The sequence below is a fragment of the Chionomys nivalis genome, chromosome 22 (genome assembly GCF_950005125.1).
Source record: "Chionomys nivalis chromosome 22, mChiNiv1.1, whole genome shotgun sequence".
In the NCBI taxonomy this organism is placed as follows: domain Eukaryota; kingdom Metazoa; phylum Chordata; class Mammalia; order Rodentia; family Cricetidae; genus Chionomys; species Chionomys nivalis.
Genome location: NC_080107.1, coordinates 26096931 through 26113209, shown reverse-complemented (window position 1 = coordinate 26113209; position 16279 = coordinate 26096931). Strand labels below are relative to the sequence as shown.

The 16279-nt window shown below is 35.7% G+C and overlaps 1 protein-coding gene across 1 annotated transcript in view; it reads left to right on the top strand.

The window, feature by feature from the left end:
- The window catches only part of Arl6ip6 (ADP ribosylation factor like GTPase 6 interacting protein 6), a 28771-nt gene extending 16221 nt beyond the window's left edge, over positions 1-12550 (top strand). Inside the window, exon 4 of the mRNA XM_057755406.1 lies at positions 11690-12550. Coding sequence (XP_057611389.1) covers positions 11690-11783 — 94 coding nt within the window. The 3' untranslated portion in view covers positions 11784-12550. The remainder of the gene's footprint in view (positions 1-11689) is intronic.
- The last annotated feature ends 3729 nt before the right edge of the window (positions 12551-16279 follow it).

The following is a 16279-nucleotide window of genomic DNA, read 5'->3' as shown; positions in this document are numbered from 1 at the left end:
CAAGCTTAAACTGATCAAAGATTATTTATCTTTGTCTAACAAGGTGGCTCAGCGTGTAAATGTGCTTGCTGCCAAACTGGGTGACCCGAGTTTGATCCCCTAGAAGGAGAGAATCGGCTCTCACAGGTTGTCCTCTGTCTTCACTTTTCTTCCATGGTATACTTCTCCCCAGCCAAATAAACATAGTTTAAAAAGTTTAAGATTTCTGGTGTACTGTGTAATTGAATCTAAAGCTTAGATTGTTGAATAACTTAACTAAGAAAGTGATTTTAAATAGATTTCTGCTTCTGTTGAGTAACACTGAAGAAATGACATGCTGTAGTCAAAAGCATTGCAGGTGTGGAGATTACTTCAACTCTTAAAAATAAATCTTTAGTCACCTTTTATAATAATAGCTCAACTTGAGTTTCACAACTAACAATTAGCCTATTTGCAAAGCTAAGGCAGGAGGCCTGCCAATGAGAGTTCAGAGTTAACCTGGGTTACATAGTAAATTCTAGGGGAGTCTGGAACTAGAGATCCTGATGCTAAAAACAAATTATCTCTTCCTTATGCTGTTTAATAACCTTGAATATCTTTGTTTACATTATGTACATTTGTTAAAAAAAAGAGAATTACAGTGGGAACAGGGATTGTCTTTTGTGACTCTACGCCTTATACTGAGTAGCGTTGCCCAGCCTTAGTAAATGGGGAGATGCTTCGTCTTCCTGCAGTTTGAACAGAGGTGGGTGGTTGGGGAGACTGGGGGGAAAGGAGGGAGGGGAAACTGTGGCTGGGATGTAAAATAAATAAATAAATTTGTTTTTAGAAAAAGAAAGGCTTACTTTAAATGTTCCTAGATTGCTTTTTAAGTTTGTGCTAATGCCATCCCTCAAATTTGAAGCTATTTGGAGTTATCTAAACCAAGAAAACATATTGCCTTCTTATAACTTGACTCACTTAAATCACAGTATTTGTGCCTCAGATGCATCTTGAATATGAATATATTTATTTCCCAGAATAATGCAGGCCAGTTCAGGCATCTTCTCCACTTTTGCTTAGGGCCTTAGCTGGGGTCATCCTTGTGGAATCCTGGGAATTTCCCTAGTGCCAGGTTTCTCACTAACCCCGTAATGGTTCCCTCTATCAAGATATCTCTTTCCTCGTTCTCCTCCTTCTCTTTCCTTCCTCCAATTCAACCACCCATTCCCTCATGTTCTTTCCTTTCCCTTCTCCCCTCTTCCCTCCTTTGCCACCCTCCCCTGTCCCCGCTCCCCACACTCCCAATTTACAGAGGAGAGCATGTCTATTTCACCTTCCCAGGGGATCCATGTGTTTCTATTTTAGAGTCCTACTTCTCTGGGGTTGTGGACTTGTTGGCTAGTTATTCTCTGCCTTACATCTAATATCCACTTATGAGTGAGTACATACCATGTTTGTCTTTCTGGGTCTGGTTTAACTCACTCAGGATGTTTTTTTTTTCTAGTTACATCCATTTCCCTGAAAATTTTGGGGTGTCATTTTTTACCGCTGAGTAGTACTCCATTGGGTAAATGTACCACCATTCCTTGGTTGAAGGGCATCTAGGTTGTTTCCAGGTTCTGGTTGTTACAAATAATGCTGTAAACATAGTTCAGCAAATGTCCTTGTGTATGAGTGTGCATCCTTTGGGTTTATGCCCAAGAGTGGTATTGCTGGGTGTTGAGGTAGATTGATTCGCAATATTCTGAAAAACTGCCATACTGATTTTCAGAGTACAAGTTTGCACTTCCACCAGCAATGCAGGCGTGTTCCTCTTCCTCCACATCCTCTCCAGCATAAGCTGTCATCAGTGTTTTTGATCTTAGCCATTCTAACAAGTATAAGATGATATCTCAGAGTTGCTTTGTTTTGCATTTCCCTGGTGGCTAAAGATGTTGAGCAATTCCTTAAGTGTCTTTGGTCATTTGAAATTCTTCTGTTGAGAATTCTCTGTTTAAATCTGTACCCCATTTTTTTTTCATTTAACACAGCCTTTATTTTTGTTTCAAAACAAAATTCCAGGAAACAATACTTAACTACAGTTAGGTAAAAATTAAAATAAAAATCACAGTTTCGAGAATCAAAACCAGACAACTGCTGAAAGGTAGATCACATGGCTTACCAAAATAAAAGGAAAAAAAGAAAAGGTAATGTTAAAAAGGCCTAAAATTAAATTGAACAACATTCTATATAATGCTACATTCCCAAATTAAGAAAGGAGAGTTCACATACATAACTAAATGTTAAGTATTGAGAATTGGCTGAAATTCTGCACCCCATTTTTAAATTGGATTATTTGGTATTGTGATGTTTAGCTTCTTGAGTTCTTTATTTTGGAAATCATTCCTCTATCAGATGTTGGGTTGGTGAGGATTTTCTAATTTCAGAAAGTACATTTTAAATTTTATTGAATTTAGCATACATGCCTCGTATTTTTAAAATACGCCTTGGATGTTACTTATAATCTACACAATTGGGAGTTTGAAAAGAACAGGTTTTTATAAGGTTGTGTTTTTTAATCACTTAGTATTTTGATAATTTTTGTAATCATGTTTTTACTTTTAGAAAGCATTCTGTATGTAAGTAGATGCTGAGACAGTTGAATTTTCATGGCATTTGTGGATCATTGTTATTTTACTTTTTGTTATAGAATGCAATGGAAAAAATAAAATACTGAAAATAAATTTACTGGAGAATTTTGGATTTTAGGGTTGGCATTACTTTGTTATGGTACTTTTTATATTGCCTTGAAACATTGTTTGTTTTAAATGTGTTACTAGGATTATTCTGTAGCTTCTCGTTGCTCTTTACACTGTAGTTAAGAAAATACAGGTTGAGTAGAGTAGTACAGCATTGTAGGAACATGCTATGGATTATCTTGGGCATTAATATAAACCTTGTAGATCAAGAAAAGTTGATGTAATATTTAAATTAGAAGTTTCTCTTCCAAGTACACTAGCTGTAACATTGATTACAATGAATTAACTCTTATCTTTCATACAGATTTTGGAAAGCTTCCTCTTGTTGAATCAGATTCATTATTATCATGAACTAATGAAACAGATGTCAGATGGCTAATTGCAGTAGTAGAGAAAAGCTACTGACAAAAGAAATAGATCATGGACTTGGCTTTGATATCTGAGTGTCATGAAGATTCATTAACTAGGGACGGTTTGGAGCCATCACTTGCAATGAATATATTAACAACTTTATTGGTGGTAGCAAATGTGGCTTCTAGAAGACTAGGGCTAAAATACATGTGTGCCTTATAAAATATATTCCATTACTCTTGAGTGAAAGATATGTATAGATGAAACAAAATCCTGTAAGAAATTATGTCAGCGTTCATTCTTGGTTTTCTTGTTTTCATGACATGGTTTCATAGCTGGTTGCTTGTTTTGCACTTGTTTGCTGTTATACTTTCGTGCTGCTAATGTGTTATATGCGAGTTGTTTAAAATAGTACAGACAGCACCAAGAATACTGAGAGACACCATTTGAACCCCCTTTTGTATGTTCAGCAGTTGTTTTAGTCAGGGTTTCTATGTTGTGAAGAGACACCATGACCACTGTAACTTATAAAGGAAAGCATTTAATTGGGGCTGGCTTTCAGATCAGAGGTTTGATCAGTTTTCATGGTGGAAAGCAATGTGGCACACAGATGTGGTGCTGGAAAAGTAACTGAGAGTTCTGCATCTTGATAGCAGGTAGCAGGAAGACAGTGACACTGGACCTGGCTTGAGCTTCTGAAGCCTCAAAGCCCACCACCAGTGAACAGACTTCCGCCAACAAAGTCATACTTCCTCCAAGGCTGCACCTCCAATAATGTGACTCCCTATTAGTCTCTGGGGGCCCATTTCCATTCAAATTATCACAACAATATTTATAAATTATGAGAAGCGGTCTATTATATTAGAAAGTGTTTTGAAGTCAGAGAGGTGCTTTTAAATCCAGCTTATACTGTTTACCCCAGAAGAATTCTTGATCAAGTCAGTTAACAACTGATGTAAGTTAAGTTGACTGGTTAAATCAACAGATAAGGACTAAGGAAGTAAAGTAAAAGTGCTTTTGCTGTTCTTTCAAAGGATCAGTGGTCCATTCCCAGCACTCAGCTCTCAGAGCGCACAGCTGCCTATAACTCCAGCTGTAGATGATCCAGTCACCTTTTCTGAACTGTGCAGGCACCTGCACACGTGTGTACATTCCCCTCCTCCTGCAAGACACACAAACATGATAAATCTTTTTTTTTTTTAAAGAAACAGATAATGTCACAGGCAAAAGATGAATGGTGCCTAAGCCCAGCTTAGCTCCTCTTTTCTCTCCTTCCTTATATATTTATATAGTATATGTACTATAGTTAAAATATATATTCAAAAATTGTATCATCTAATATAACTATATATGAAATTATGGTAAACAGTTTAAGCTTTTTAGTGCTTTATTCTCAAGATAGTTTAACTCTATTTGATACAAGTACCAATACACATATTCTTTTATGCATATGCAGCACACTAATTGACTGTTTGAGAACAGTGTATGTATGTAACATTGGGGAACATCTTTATCCTGCCTGATTTCTTATTTGAGTTACCCATTATATAAATTTTTTTAAAGTATATAGCATCAGTCTTTAGGATTATTCAGTAAAACAGATAAGTTTTTAAAGTATTTATTCAATGATTTTGTTTAAAACTACAGTAATTTTAAAGTTTGCACATAGAAAACAATAGGCATATCTTACTGAAGAAATTACCTATTTAAATCTCTTTGATAATTTATTGCCAAATAGTAAATCTCGTTATTTACTCTTAAAGTAATTTTACTTGTAGCTGAATTTTCAGGTACTAAGTTAGTGTTCTTGTGATAAAATCTTGGTTTTGATTCTGAATTTTAAAGAAATGTCCAAGCTGGTGTAGTGCAGCACACCTTTAAATCCCAGCAGTCTGGAGGCAGAGGCAGGTGGGTATCTGTGTTAGAGTACAGCCTGGTCTACAGAGTGAGTTCCAGGACAGACAGAGATACACAGTGAAACCCTGTCTTCAAAGATAAAAGAAAGGTCCAGGTAATAGTTATGATTGCAGCTCCACAGATCTGATTGAATAGAGAGACTTCAGATATTTAGAATTTATAAACTTTTCCTGTAAAGAACCAGATAAGTCTATGGTCCACATGACCGTAGTTACAACTCCTCATATGTCATTGGAGCACCCAAGCTGCTGTAGACAGTTTATAAAGGATGAGTAAGGCTGTTCTAATACGCCTTTATTTACATAAAAGGGTAAAAGGACAGATGGGTCTTAATTTGCTTTTGAAGATTTCTCTGAAGTTCTCAAAATTTTTCTAAGTTTTAGACCCATCCCCCCCAAATAATTACATTAGCCAAAGGATGAATGGGTGTGCTCATTTGTTATGGTGCCATTGTGTCTGGCAAATTATATAGGCTTATGGATAAGGCAGATTTATTTAAATTGCATATTAAAAAGCAATAATTCATGTGGATCTCTAGTTCAAAGCCAGCCTGGTCTAAAGAGTGAGTTCCAGGACAGTCCCCAAAGAACAATCACACCTTACTGATACACTACTAACATTTTCTGAATATTTGTGCTTTAATGAATAGTAAGTGCTAGGGGCTAATGGCTATCGACTAGAAGAAGCAGGAAAATTTAGAGTATGTTTACAGCTTTGCTACACATTTATTTTTATCCATTTTTCTCCTTTTAGATTGTAATAGTATAAAAATTCCTTCTGTGCCAATCTGGAGTATTTTTTCAGGCTAGGTTTATAGAGTAGGGGATATAAATTAGTGACCAGGAAAATAATTGAAATTTAAGAATCAGAAAGCCAAAGTAAATACATCAAAATTGGTCACAACTATTATGAATGCTAAGAAAATTAATAATTGTTTTATCAGGTCTTTATGAACATAAACGTATATGAAGTTCCTGTAAAATTACAAAGCTTTAGATAGGGCAAAAAGAAGGTCAAGGAGGAGCAAGTAGGTCTCAAATTCATTTAAAATAGGCTTGAATTTTATAGCATTCTGTCGATATAAAGAGGGTAGATAATAGTATTACTCAAAATAAGTTCCAAATATCTAGAATGTACAAATGCATATTCTGAACTAGAATATAAGTATGATTATCCACCTATATATCCATTTCTTTTTATCACTGTTTTGTGTCTTTTTGAAATCCTAACCACAATGATGATAAGAGAAAAATGTCTATTTGTCAAATAGAGACACTTTCCTTATTTTGATCTGAAGATCAATAACATGAAAGGATGATGTGAGGATATAAAAGGCCTATTATAATTGAAATGTTATTCAGTGTTTTCTTTTAAATTTTAAGTCTTTGAAGTAGGAATTTGTACTTCCTGTAGTTACTCCAGCCAAAACTCAAATAGCATAAATATTCAGTGCCCTGATTTCTGGTTCAGAAGTAAGAATACAGTCCCTTAAATTTCCAGTTACTGAATTTTAAATGTTTTCCATTTGTGGAAAATAACAAAGATAATTCTATATTTACTTTACACATTATTAAACATTAAAAGAAATGTTTTACTAGAAATTACTGAAATTACTTTCTTTCTTTTTTTTTTTTTTTGGTTTTTTGAGACAGGGTTTCTCTGTGGCTTTGTAGCCTGTCCTGGAACTAGCTCTGTAGACCAGGCTGGTCTCGAACTCACTGAGATCCGCCTGTAGAAATTACTTTCAATATAAAATTTGAGTGGAAATATATGCTCACTAGTAAATTTTATTATATTTCATTTGTGGGTATGCCTGCATGTATGTGTATGTAATTGTAGGTCCACAGACAACTTGGAGAAATCTGTTCTCTCCCTGCTTCATGTAGGACTGATTTGAATTTGAGTTGTCAGGCTTGGTGGCAGTCCATGCCACTAGCTCTGTAGTATATTTTAATGAGAAAAATGATAGTGAACAAGCAGGACCAGAATGCAAAATTACATATATGTTTATAGACTAATGACTCCAGTGTACTCTAGTCTACCTCCTGGGCTTATATGATATCTAGGCTGAGATGCTTTAGGTTTAGGTGTTTGCTTAAAAGGAAGGAAGAAGTAAAGTTGTTAGAAAAAACCTCTTCTGTAAGTAAGTGTCTTAGCTAGGTTTCTATTGCTGTGACAAAACACTGTGATGAAAAATTTATTTGGGGAGGAAGGGTTTATTTGGTTTACACTTCAGCATTGCTGTTTATCACGGAAAGAAGTCAGAACAGGAATTTAAAGCAGGGCAGGATCCTTGGAGGCAGGAGCTGATGCAGAGGCCATGGAGGGTAGCTGTTTACTGGTTCACTTCCCATGGCTTGTTTAGCTTGTTTTCTTACAGAACCCAGGACCAGCAGCCCAGGGAAGGCACCACCCACCAAGGGCTGGGCCCTCCCCCAATGATCACTAAAGAGAAAATGCCTTACAACTGGATTTCAAGGAGGCATTTCCTCAGCTGAGGCTCCTTCCTCTCTGATGACTCTAACTTGGGTCAAGCTGACACACAAAATCAGCCAGTACAGTAAATAAGTTTTTTCCTCCCAAGCTATATAACTAATATTTATTTGTTATGCAACAGATATGTAGTCCTCACAGCAACTTTATAAGGGTAAATTTGTCTTCAATTTTATAGAAGAAATTAAAGGCCAAAGAAATCAAACAACTTTTCTATCTTTATACCCCTTGTAAGAGTTGCTCAAACCCATGTCTAACCCTAGACCTTGACTCATACCACTGGTGGGAATCACATGAGCACTTCATTGTATGTGTCTGTATTGTTGGAAAACGTTTTGAAACTAGACTAAGATGGCTTCTCTTCACAACTTGTCCTCTAACATGGAAGTTGTCCTATTATAATGAACCTTTCTTTGTAACTATTTTCAGTCATTTTATTCTTATTGAACAGCATTTCCCACTTATTTCCATTTTTATTTCAGAAATGTAGTAGAAAATATGTTTAAGCCTGATAGAATTCACATTTTGGATCTTAACTTTAGAAACAATCTGCTTCTGCCATTAAATTTCCTATTCTGTCTCATTATATAGTCAAATGAACCATTGTGAAGATTTTTAACTAGTAAATTAACTTATTCAGTAAATTTTATTATTGAATTTCCTTGATTGGCTTTTTGCAAATAAATTATGTAGTTAACTGTCCCTATAACATTGTTTCACTTTAAGTACAGATATTAGTAAGTAACCTCTTAATTGGTAGGGAAAAAAAGTACACAAGTATGTAACTTTGAAGTATTTTCTTATTCTGTCTGAAATAGTCATAGAAATTTACAATTAGAAGGGATCTTAAATTCATAAAATTTCTAAGATATGTCTTCTACTTGATAACTGTAGTCTTTTTAAAATTTTTATCTGAAAATTTTTTCATGCAGTATATTTTGATCTTTTTCTTTCTCCTCCCCAAACAACTCTCAGATCCTCTCCTGTACCCTACCACCCATCTTCTTTTTTTTTTTTTTTTTAAAAAATATTTATTTATTATGTGTACAACATTCCTTCCATGTATGCTTGCAGGCCGGAAGAGGGCACCAGATCTCATTACAGATGGCTGTGAGCCACCATGTGGTTGCTGGGAATTGAACTCAGGACCTCAGGAAGAGCAGTCAGTGTTCTTAACCTCTGAGCCATCTCTCCAGCCCACCACCCATCTTCTTAAAACTCTTTATCTCTCTCTATCTCTAAAGAAAAACAAGCAAAAAAAAAAAAAAAAAAAAAAGATTAAAAGCCTACAAAGTGAAGGGAAAACGTGGAATCCATTTTGTGTTGCCCAACTATTCCTCATCATGGGGTCTGTCCTGGAGTGTGGTTGTTACACCCAGTGTCTTAGTAACTTTTTTACTGCTATGATGGAATACCATGACCAACAGTAACTTAGGGAGTTGTGATGACTATTCTTGACTGTCAACGTGACTACATCTAAAACTGACTAAAACCCAAGTGGATGGGTTCACCTGTAAGAGATTTTTTTTTAAACTAAATCACCTGAAATGGGAAGAGCCACCTTTAATATGGACTACACCTGTTGGCAGCCTATATAAAGGACATGGAAGAAGGACGCTTGCTTTCTGTTTGCCTGTTTGCTCTCCCTGGTAAATCCATTCCTTCACTGGCATTAGCACTTACTGCTTTGGAATTCTAGCATAAACTGAAGACCAACTGAGATATCCATCCTCGTGGAATGAACACCTTTTCTTGACAGAAAGCCATTGTTGAACTAGCTGGACCACAGTCTGTAAACCATTCTAATTGTGTGTGTGTGTGTGTGTGTGTGAGAGAGAGAGAGAGAGAGAGAGAATAAGTTGTTTGTCTAAAGAACCCTAAGTAATAGAGGAGTAAAGTAGTTTTTTTGTGTTTGGTTTTTGGCTTGCATATCTTGAATCACAGTTCATTGACAGAAGCCAAGGCAAAAACTCAAACCTAACAGTAACCTGGAGGCAGGAACTGATGCAGAGGCTGTGAAGCAGTGCTACTTAATAGCTTGTTCAGTTTGCCTAGGACAACCAGCCTAATTGTGGCACCACCTGCAATGGGCTGCACTTTCCCCCATCAATCACAAATTAAGAAAATGCCCTGCAAGCTTACCTCCAGCCTGATCTTAGAAGGTATTTTCTCAGTTGATGTTCCTTCGTATCAGATGACTCTATCATGTCAAGTTCACATAAAACTAGCCATCATACCCAGTGATGGTATTGAAGAAAACAGATTTTTCTCTTTGTCAGCAGTATCAGTAGTAGGTATCTTTTAATTAGGGGTGGGACTTTGTATCCATTTCTTCTCAGTGCTAAAATTTTGTGTGGTTTGAACATGTGCAGGTCTTGAGTGTGTGTTTTCACAGTCTCTGAGTTCATATGTTTATCAGTCCTATTGTGTCTGTATGTAAGATGCTGTTTTCATAGAGTTATCTATTAAAATCTTAATGCCTTCTCTTCTGTGTAGATCCATAAGCTTTGAGGGTTTTGATAAAGATAATCCATTTAAGGATGAGTGCTCCAATGTCTCTCTGTTAAAGTGGTCAAGAATTTGAGTCTAGATAAGTCAAGAGCCTAGGGGAAGCATACTACTATTCTGCTACAGAAACAATAAAATGACCCCTAAAACTCTCCTGCCATACCCCTAGATTATAATATCCCTCAGCCTTACAAGCTGCTTCTTGAAGTAGGTGGGAAATGACAGACACACACAACTAGACAATGTTCAGGGAATGAGAGCCATTGGAGCACTCATGAGATAGGCTTGAAAGAAAGGCTAGAAGGAAATAAACATGAATCTTAAGAGAGTTATGCTTCAGGTTCTGTACTTTATACACCATATTACCTCTTTTTTATTTTAAATCTTGCCATATCTTTAAGTTTGACAAATCAAAACTTGTCATTAAGAAAATGACCTTATGTATAATAATTTTTATGTATCATTGTCATAAAAAAGAAAAGAACCTATGTTATGAAAACATATTAAATGCCATATCCTGTAGATCTCTGAAGTGTCTGAAGATGACCTGTCTATGTCAAATACTCTTTATCCTTGGAGAGGGGGTATAGGGAAAGCCCACAATCCACGGTGGGGAGTTAGAGAGAGCCAGCTGTCTGGAAAGAGTATAAGGGATTGTATGGAAAAAGCACATGTGGTGGGGGTGGGGGCTGCGTGAAGGCAGAGCCAGCCATTTTAGCCATTTATCCAAGTCCTATGATATTTGGAGCCCAGGTGCCTGTGGAATTTGTTGCAGAGAGGCTGCAACAACAACAACAACAACAACAAAATCTTAGAGGCTTAGGGAGAAAAGAAAACCTAGCCAGGCATGGCATTGACTCCAGCTTCAGCTGGAGTTCTGTGCAGCTCTGGTCTATCCCGGTGACTGTAAAGCCATAGGCAAGCTGCTTTTTGTGAATTCCTGCTCCATGTTGAGCACCAATATGTACCATGAGTTCTAGTAGGTATTAATAAAAGCCCAGAGTCAGATATTGGGGGAAAATGCTGAGAGATCAGAGAGATGAAGGAGCAAAACCACTTTACCTCTCAACTTCCCAGCTGAAATGAGACTCAGGTCCTGTTTTCTCCCAGCTTATCTCATTTCCTCTCTCTGCCCAGCCATATCACTTCCTGTCTGTCTGTACAGACCTCCAGACCTCTATGGTTAGCTAGTGGCTAGCTCTGCCCTCTGATCTTCAGACAAGCTTCATTTGTACAAACTAGATATCCACCAGCAAATCAGGACAGTTTTGCAGATTTGTTTGTTGGCTTTATTTTTTTTAAAAAATATTTCTATCTATCTCTCTCTCCCTCTGTGTGTGTGTGTGCACATGTGCCATTTGTGCCTTTTGTTCTGGTGCCCATGGGTGCAAGGGTATAGGATTCCCTGGAGCTGGTGTTACAGGCAATAATGAGCCACCCAATATGGGTGTTGGGCACTTCACTGGAAGAGCAGGCAGTATTTTTAACCACTGAGCCATCTCTTGAGTCTTTTAGGAGGACTTTTGAAAAAGAATTTAAAACTGATGATGCTGTACTAGTCCTACAAATGCCCAGTATTTTTTTTTTTATCTTATACATTACTTTGTAAAACCTCAAGAAAACTATTGTGATGTCTTAAGCATTTTTAGTAAGATCTTACTAGTTTATCATACCAAATTACATGTTATTTATTTGATTTGTGTTTCTGTTTTTTTCTCTAGGAAACTGACTGGACATTCTTTCCACATGGGCTATAGCATGGCAATTTTGAATGGTATTGTAGCTGCTCTTACTGTGGCATGGTGCCTCATGTAAACCCACAATAGAGCAGTATGGTTGGTAAAAGGCCTGATTGAAAATAACAGAGACAAACATTACCTACTCAGAAGACTATGGAATGTGGTTCAGATACATACTGTTATCATCATTATTATGGAAGACCTTATAGAGCATTGTTTCAAAAACTAGCCAATGGAAATATTTGAGTACTTTCAAATGCTTTCTTAAAAGGAAAAGATGTTTACCTTATCTTTTTACTTTTGCTTATGTAATTTTATCAGTTCCAAAAAATATTTTAATGGAAATCAAACTTGGAAACTTGAATACAGGACAATGTCTACCTTTCTATGTATAATCCGTTTTTTTGCTAACAAATGTTGATATTACTGATTGAGATATTTTCTTATTTATATATTACATTAAGAAAACAATGCTGACCTGCTAAACCAGGTTCCATGGGTTGGAAGCCAGCCTCTAGCTACACAGTGAGACCATTTAAAAAAAAAGAAGAAAGAAAACAATGCCTTTTATCTTTAACATTTTATAGAAACTACATAAGAGTTTTTGATAATCAGTAGAACGCAAATGTACATTTATAATTTTTATGGAGTATATCTAGGAGTTTTATATATTTACATAATATTAAATTTATGTTTTTTAAATGGTTACATTTTATACCTATATGACTGTAAATTTTGTTTTTTAGTTGGTGTCAACCTGTCCTTTACTAAGTATTTTTTTAATGTGTTAAAGCATTGATTTAATTTTAAGGTTAAATAAATTTATTTTTTTTAAAAAAAAATACTAAATTTCAGGGTAAACTATTTGTCATAATGTTAAGAAATTTGACACTGTTGGCCATTTTTATTTTCCATGATTGAAAGTATTTATTTTGATGTATATATTGAGGCAGCAAAACTTGTACTATTTTGTTTTTAATAATTGAAAACTAGAATGTTTTTATGTAGAAATGTTTGAACTGTTTTATTTTTAATCTCAAGAATATAGTTGGCAAAGTAGAAAAGGTATTTTGATATTCTGTACATGTATATATAATTAAAATTTAGTATGTATATTGTAATATACTTTTATAACTTTTTTCTGCTTAAGTATTTTGTCATGTCAAAATTTTTGTTGTTGTTTTCATAGTCACATTTCCCTGTATTCTCAAAAGGAAAAAAAATAGGAAAAGTCATTTCCATTTCATTAGAAATGACTCATAATGTCCCAATTTAAAATGAGCCAGGTGGTGGTGATGCACCCCTTTAATCCCAGCACCCAGGAGGCAGACAGGTGGATCTCTGTGAGTTCAAGGCCAGCTTGGTCTACAGAGCAAGTTCCAGCACAGGCTCCAAAGCTAGAGAAACCTTGCCTCAAGAAAAATAAATAAATAAATAAATAAAATGGATGAATAAAAGTCAAATGAGAACCTAGTGGTTCTACAATAACAAGACTTGAACATCACAACGCAGGAGAAGCAGAAGGAAACAACCTTCAAAATAACTTTATGGAGATGATACTTTTAAACAAGTAATGAAAAATTCCCTTAAAGAAAGAAAAAAGACAACATTCATCTGTCAAAGAAAACATTAAAGCCAACAAAATTTTAATGCAACATCCAGGGAATCTTGGAAACCATGAAAGACCAGACCTAAGAAAAATAGGAATAGAGGAAGGAAAATACCACTTCAAAGACACAGAACATGTATTCAACAAAAACATAGAAGAAACCTTTCCTAACCTAAAGAAGGAAATACCTATGAAGATACAAGAAGCTTACAGAATACCAAATAGACGACCAAAAAAAAGTCTTCTCGCCACATAATAAAACACAAAATATATAGAATAAAGAAAGAAGTCTAAGAACTGCAAAGGAAAAAGGTCAAGTAACATATAAACAGACTCACCTGACTTCTCAGTGGAGACTATGAAAGCCAGGAAGTCCTGAACAAATCTTAGCAGACACTAAGAGACCATGGATGCCAACCCAGACTATTCTACCCAACAAAACTTGGTCACCATAGATGGAGAAAGCAAGGTATTTTATGGCAAAACCAGAATTAAACAATCCATCCCTACAGAAAGCTCTAGATGGCAAACTCCAACCCAAAGAAATTAGTTGCACCCACGAAACTAAAGGCACACACACCTAGTATCACGCACACACACACACAAATAGCAATCACTGGTTATTACTATCCCTTAATATTAGTGGACTCATTCTCCTATAAAATGACATAGGTTACCACAATGGATAAGAAAACAGCATCCATTATGCTGTATAAAAGAAACACACCTCAACTTCAAAGACATTACGTCAGAGTAAAGGGCTTACAAAAGACTTCTCAAGCAAATGAACCTAAGAAGCAAGCTGGTGTAGCTATCTTAATATCTAACAAAATATACTTCAAACTAAAGAGACATGAATGACATTTCATATTCATCACAGGAAAAATCCATCAAGATGAAATCTCAATTCTGAACATTCCCCAAATACAAAGGCACTCACATTTGTAAAAGGAACATTACTAAAACTTAAAATGCACATCAAACCACATACACTAATAGTGAGAGACTTCAACATCTCAATTTCACTAATGAATATTCTGCCAGACAGAAACTTAACAGAAATAAGGGAACTAGCAGATGTTATGACTCAAATGGGCTTAACAGACATCTATAGAACATTCCACCCATGTGGACCGTTCCTTCTCAGCACTTCTTAAAACCTCTAAAATTGATCACATGCTCGGTCACAAAGCAAAACACAACAGATCCCCTGAAAATTGGAATAACCCCCTGTATTTTACTGGATCACTATAGATTAAAGTTAGAATTGAACAACGCAAATTACAGAAAGCCTACAAACTCCTGGAAATTGAATAATGCTCAACTGAATTGCCACTGGGGCAAGGAAGAAATAAACTTCCTAGAATCCAATGAAAATGAATGTATAACATACCCAGACTTATGGGATACTATGAAAGCAGTACTAAGAGAAGTAAGTACTTAGTTCATAACACTAAATGTCTACACATAAAGAACTTGGAGAAATCTCACACTAGGGAGTTAACAGCACACCTGAGAACTCTAGAACAAAAAGAAGCAAACTCACCCAGGAGAAGTAGATGGCAGGAAATAATCAAATTTAGGGCTAAAGTAAGAGCTGAAGCAAAAAGAACAATACAAAGAATCAATGTAACAGTTGGCTCTTTGAGAAAATTAAGATAGACAAACCCTTATCCAAACTAACCAAAAGATAGAATGCCCAAATTAGAAAAAGAAATGAAAAGGAAGACATAAGAGACACCGAGAAAACCCAGAGAATCATCAGGTCATACTTCAAACATCTGTACTCCCAAAAAAAAAAAAAAAAAAAAAAAAAGGAAAATTCAAAAGAAATGGACAATTTTCTGGATAGATACCACATACCAAAATTAAAACCAGATAAACAAATAGATCTATAACACCTACTGAAATAGAAGCAGTCATTAAAAGTCTCAACTGAGGAGAGAATATGAGCAAAGAGGTCAAGACCACAATGGGGACACCCACTGAAACAGCTTACCTGAGCCAATGGGAGCTCGCCGACTCCAGTCAGGGAAGGAACCAGTACAGGACCAAGCTAGACCCTTTGAATGTGGGTGACAGTTTTATAGCTGGGGCAGATTGTAGGGTCGGTAGTGGTGGCATCAGGATTTGTCCCTGCTGCTTGTACTGGCTTTTTGGAACCCATTCTCTTTTTGATGGATACCTTGCTCAACCTGGGTATAATGGGGAGGGCATTGGTCCTTCCTTGGAGCAATTTACCTTGCCTTCTCTGGGAGTGGATGGGGGTGGGGTTAGAAAGAAGGTAGAAGGAATGGGAGGAGGAGAGGGAATGGAAGCTGGTTGGTTTATAAAATAAATGAAAAAAATGTTATTTAAATAAAAATAAATGAATAAAATAAACCTAAAAATACAGAAAGGCAAAGGTAGTGTGTAGTAAGTATGCATTTAAAACAAAACCTACTTTTATGTTTAGATCTGACCATTTGCAATGCCATTGGACTGAGCAGATTAGTGAAAAGAGAATGTGATTTTTTTCTATATTTATAAGTTAATATTTTAGAACAAGTATCCATAATCAAAGCATTTTAGTTTTATTTACAATTTATACAAAGATGTAAAGACATAAATTATCCAAAACAAAAAGTCGCTTCTCTGTATAAAGAAGAATCCAACAAAAAAAAAGAAGAATCCAACAATGTGAGAAATTTCATCAAAATCCAGATGAAATGCCATTAAACTCTCCTATATATTGGGATTTGAAAATAATTTATAATAATGTCCCAGAAAGCCATAGAGTTGGTAGAAAAAATATTGGATGTTTGACAGTACAAAGATGATAACATGGGAAAAATCCAACATATGTACATAGGATCACTAAAAACAGATTCAAATCCAGGTCACACTTTCATCTAAAGTCCCGACCACTCCTTACGAAAAAAAAAAAAACACTCCAAACTCATGCTAAAAAGTTATACTTCTAT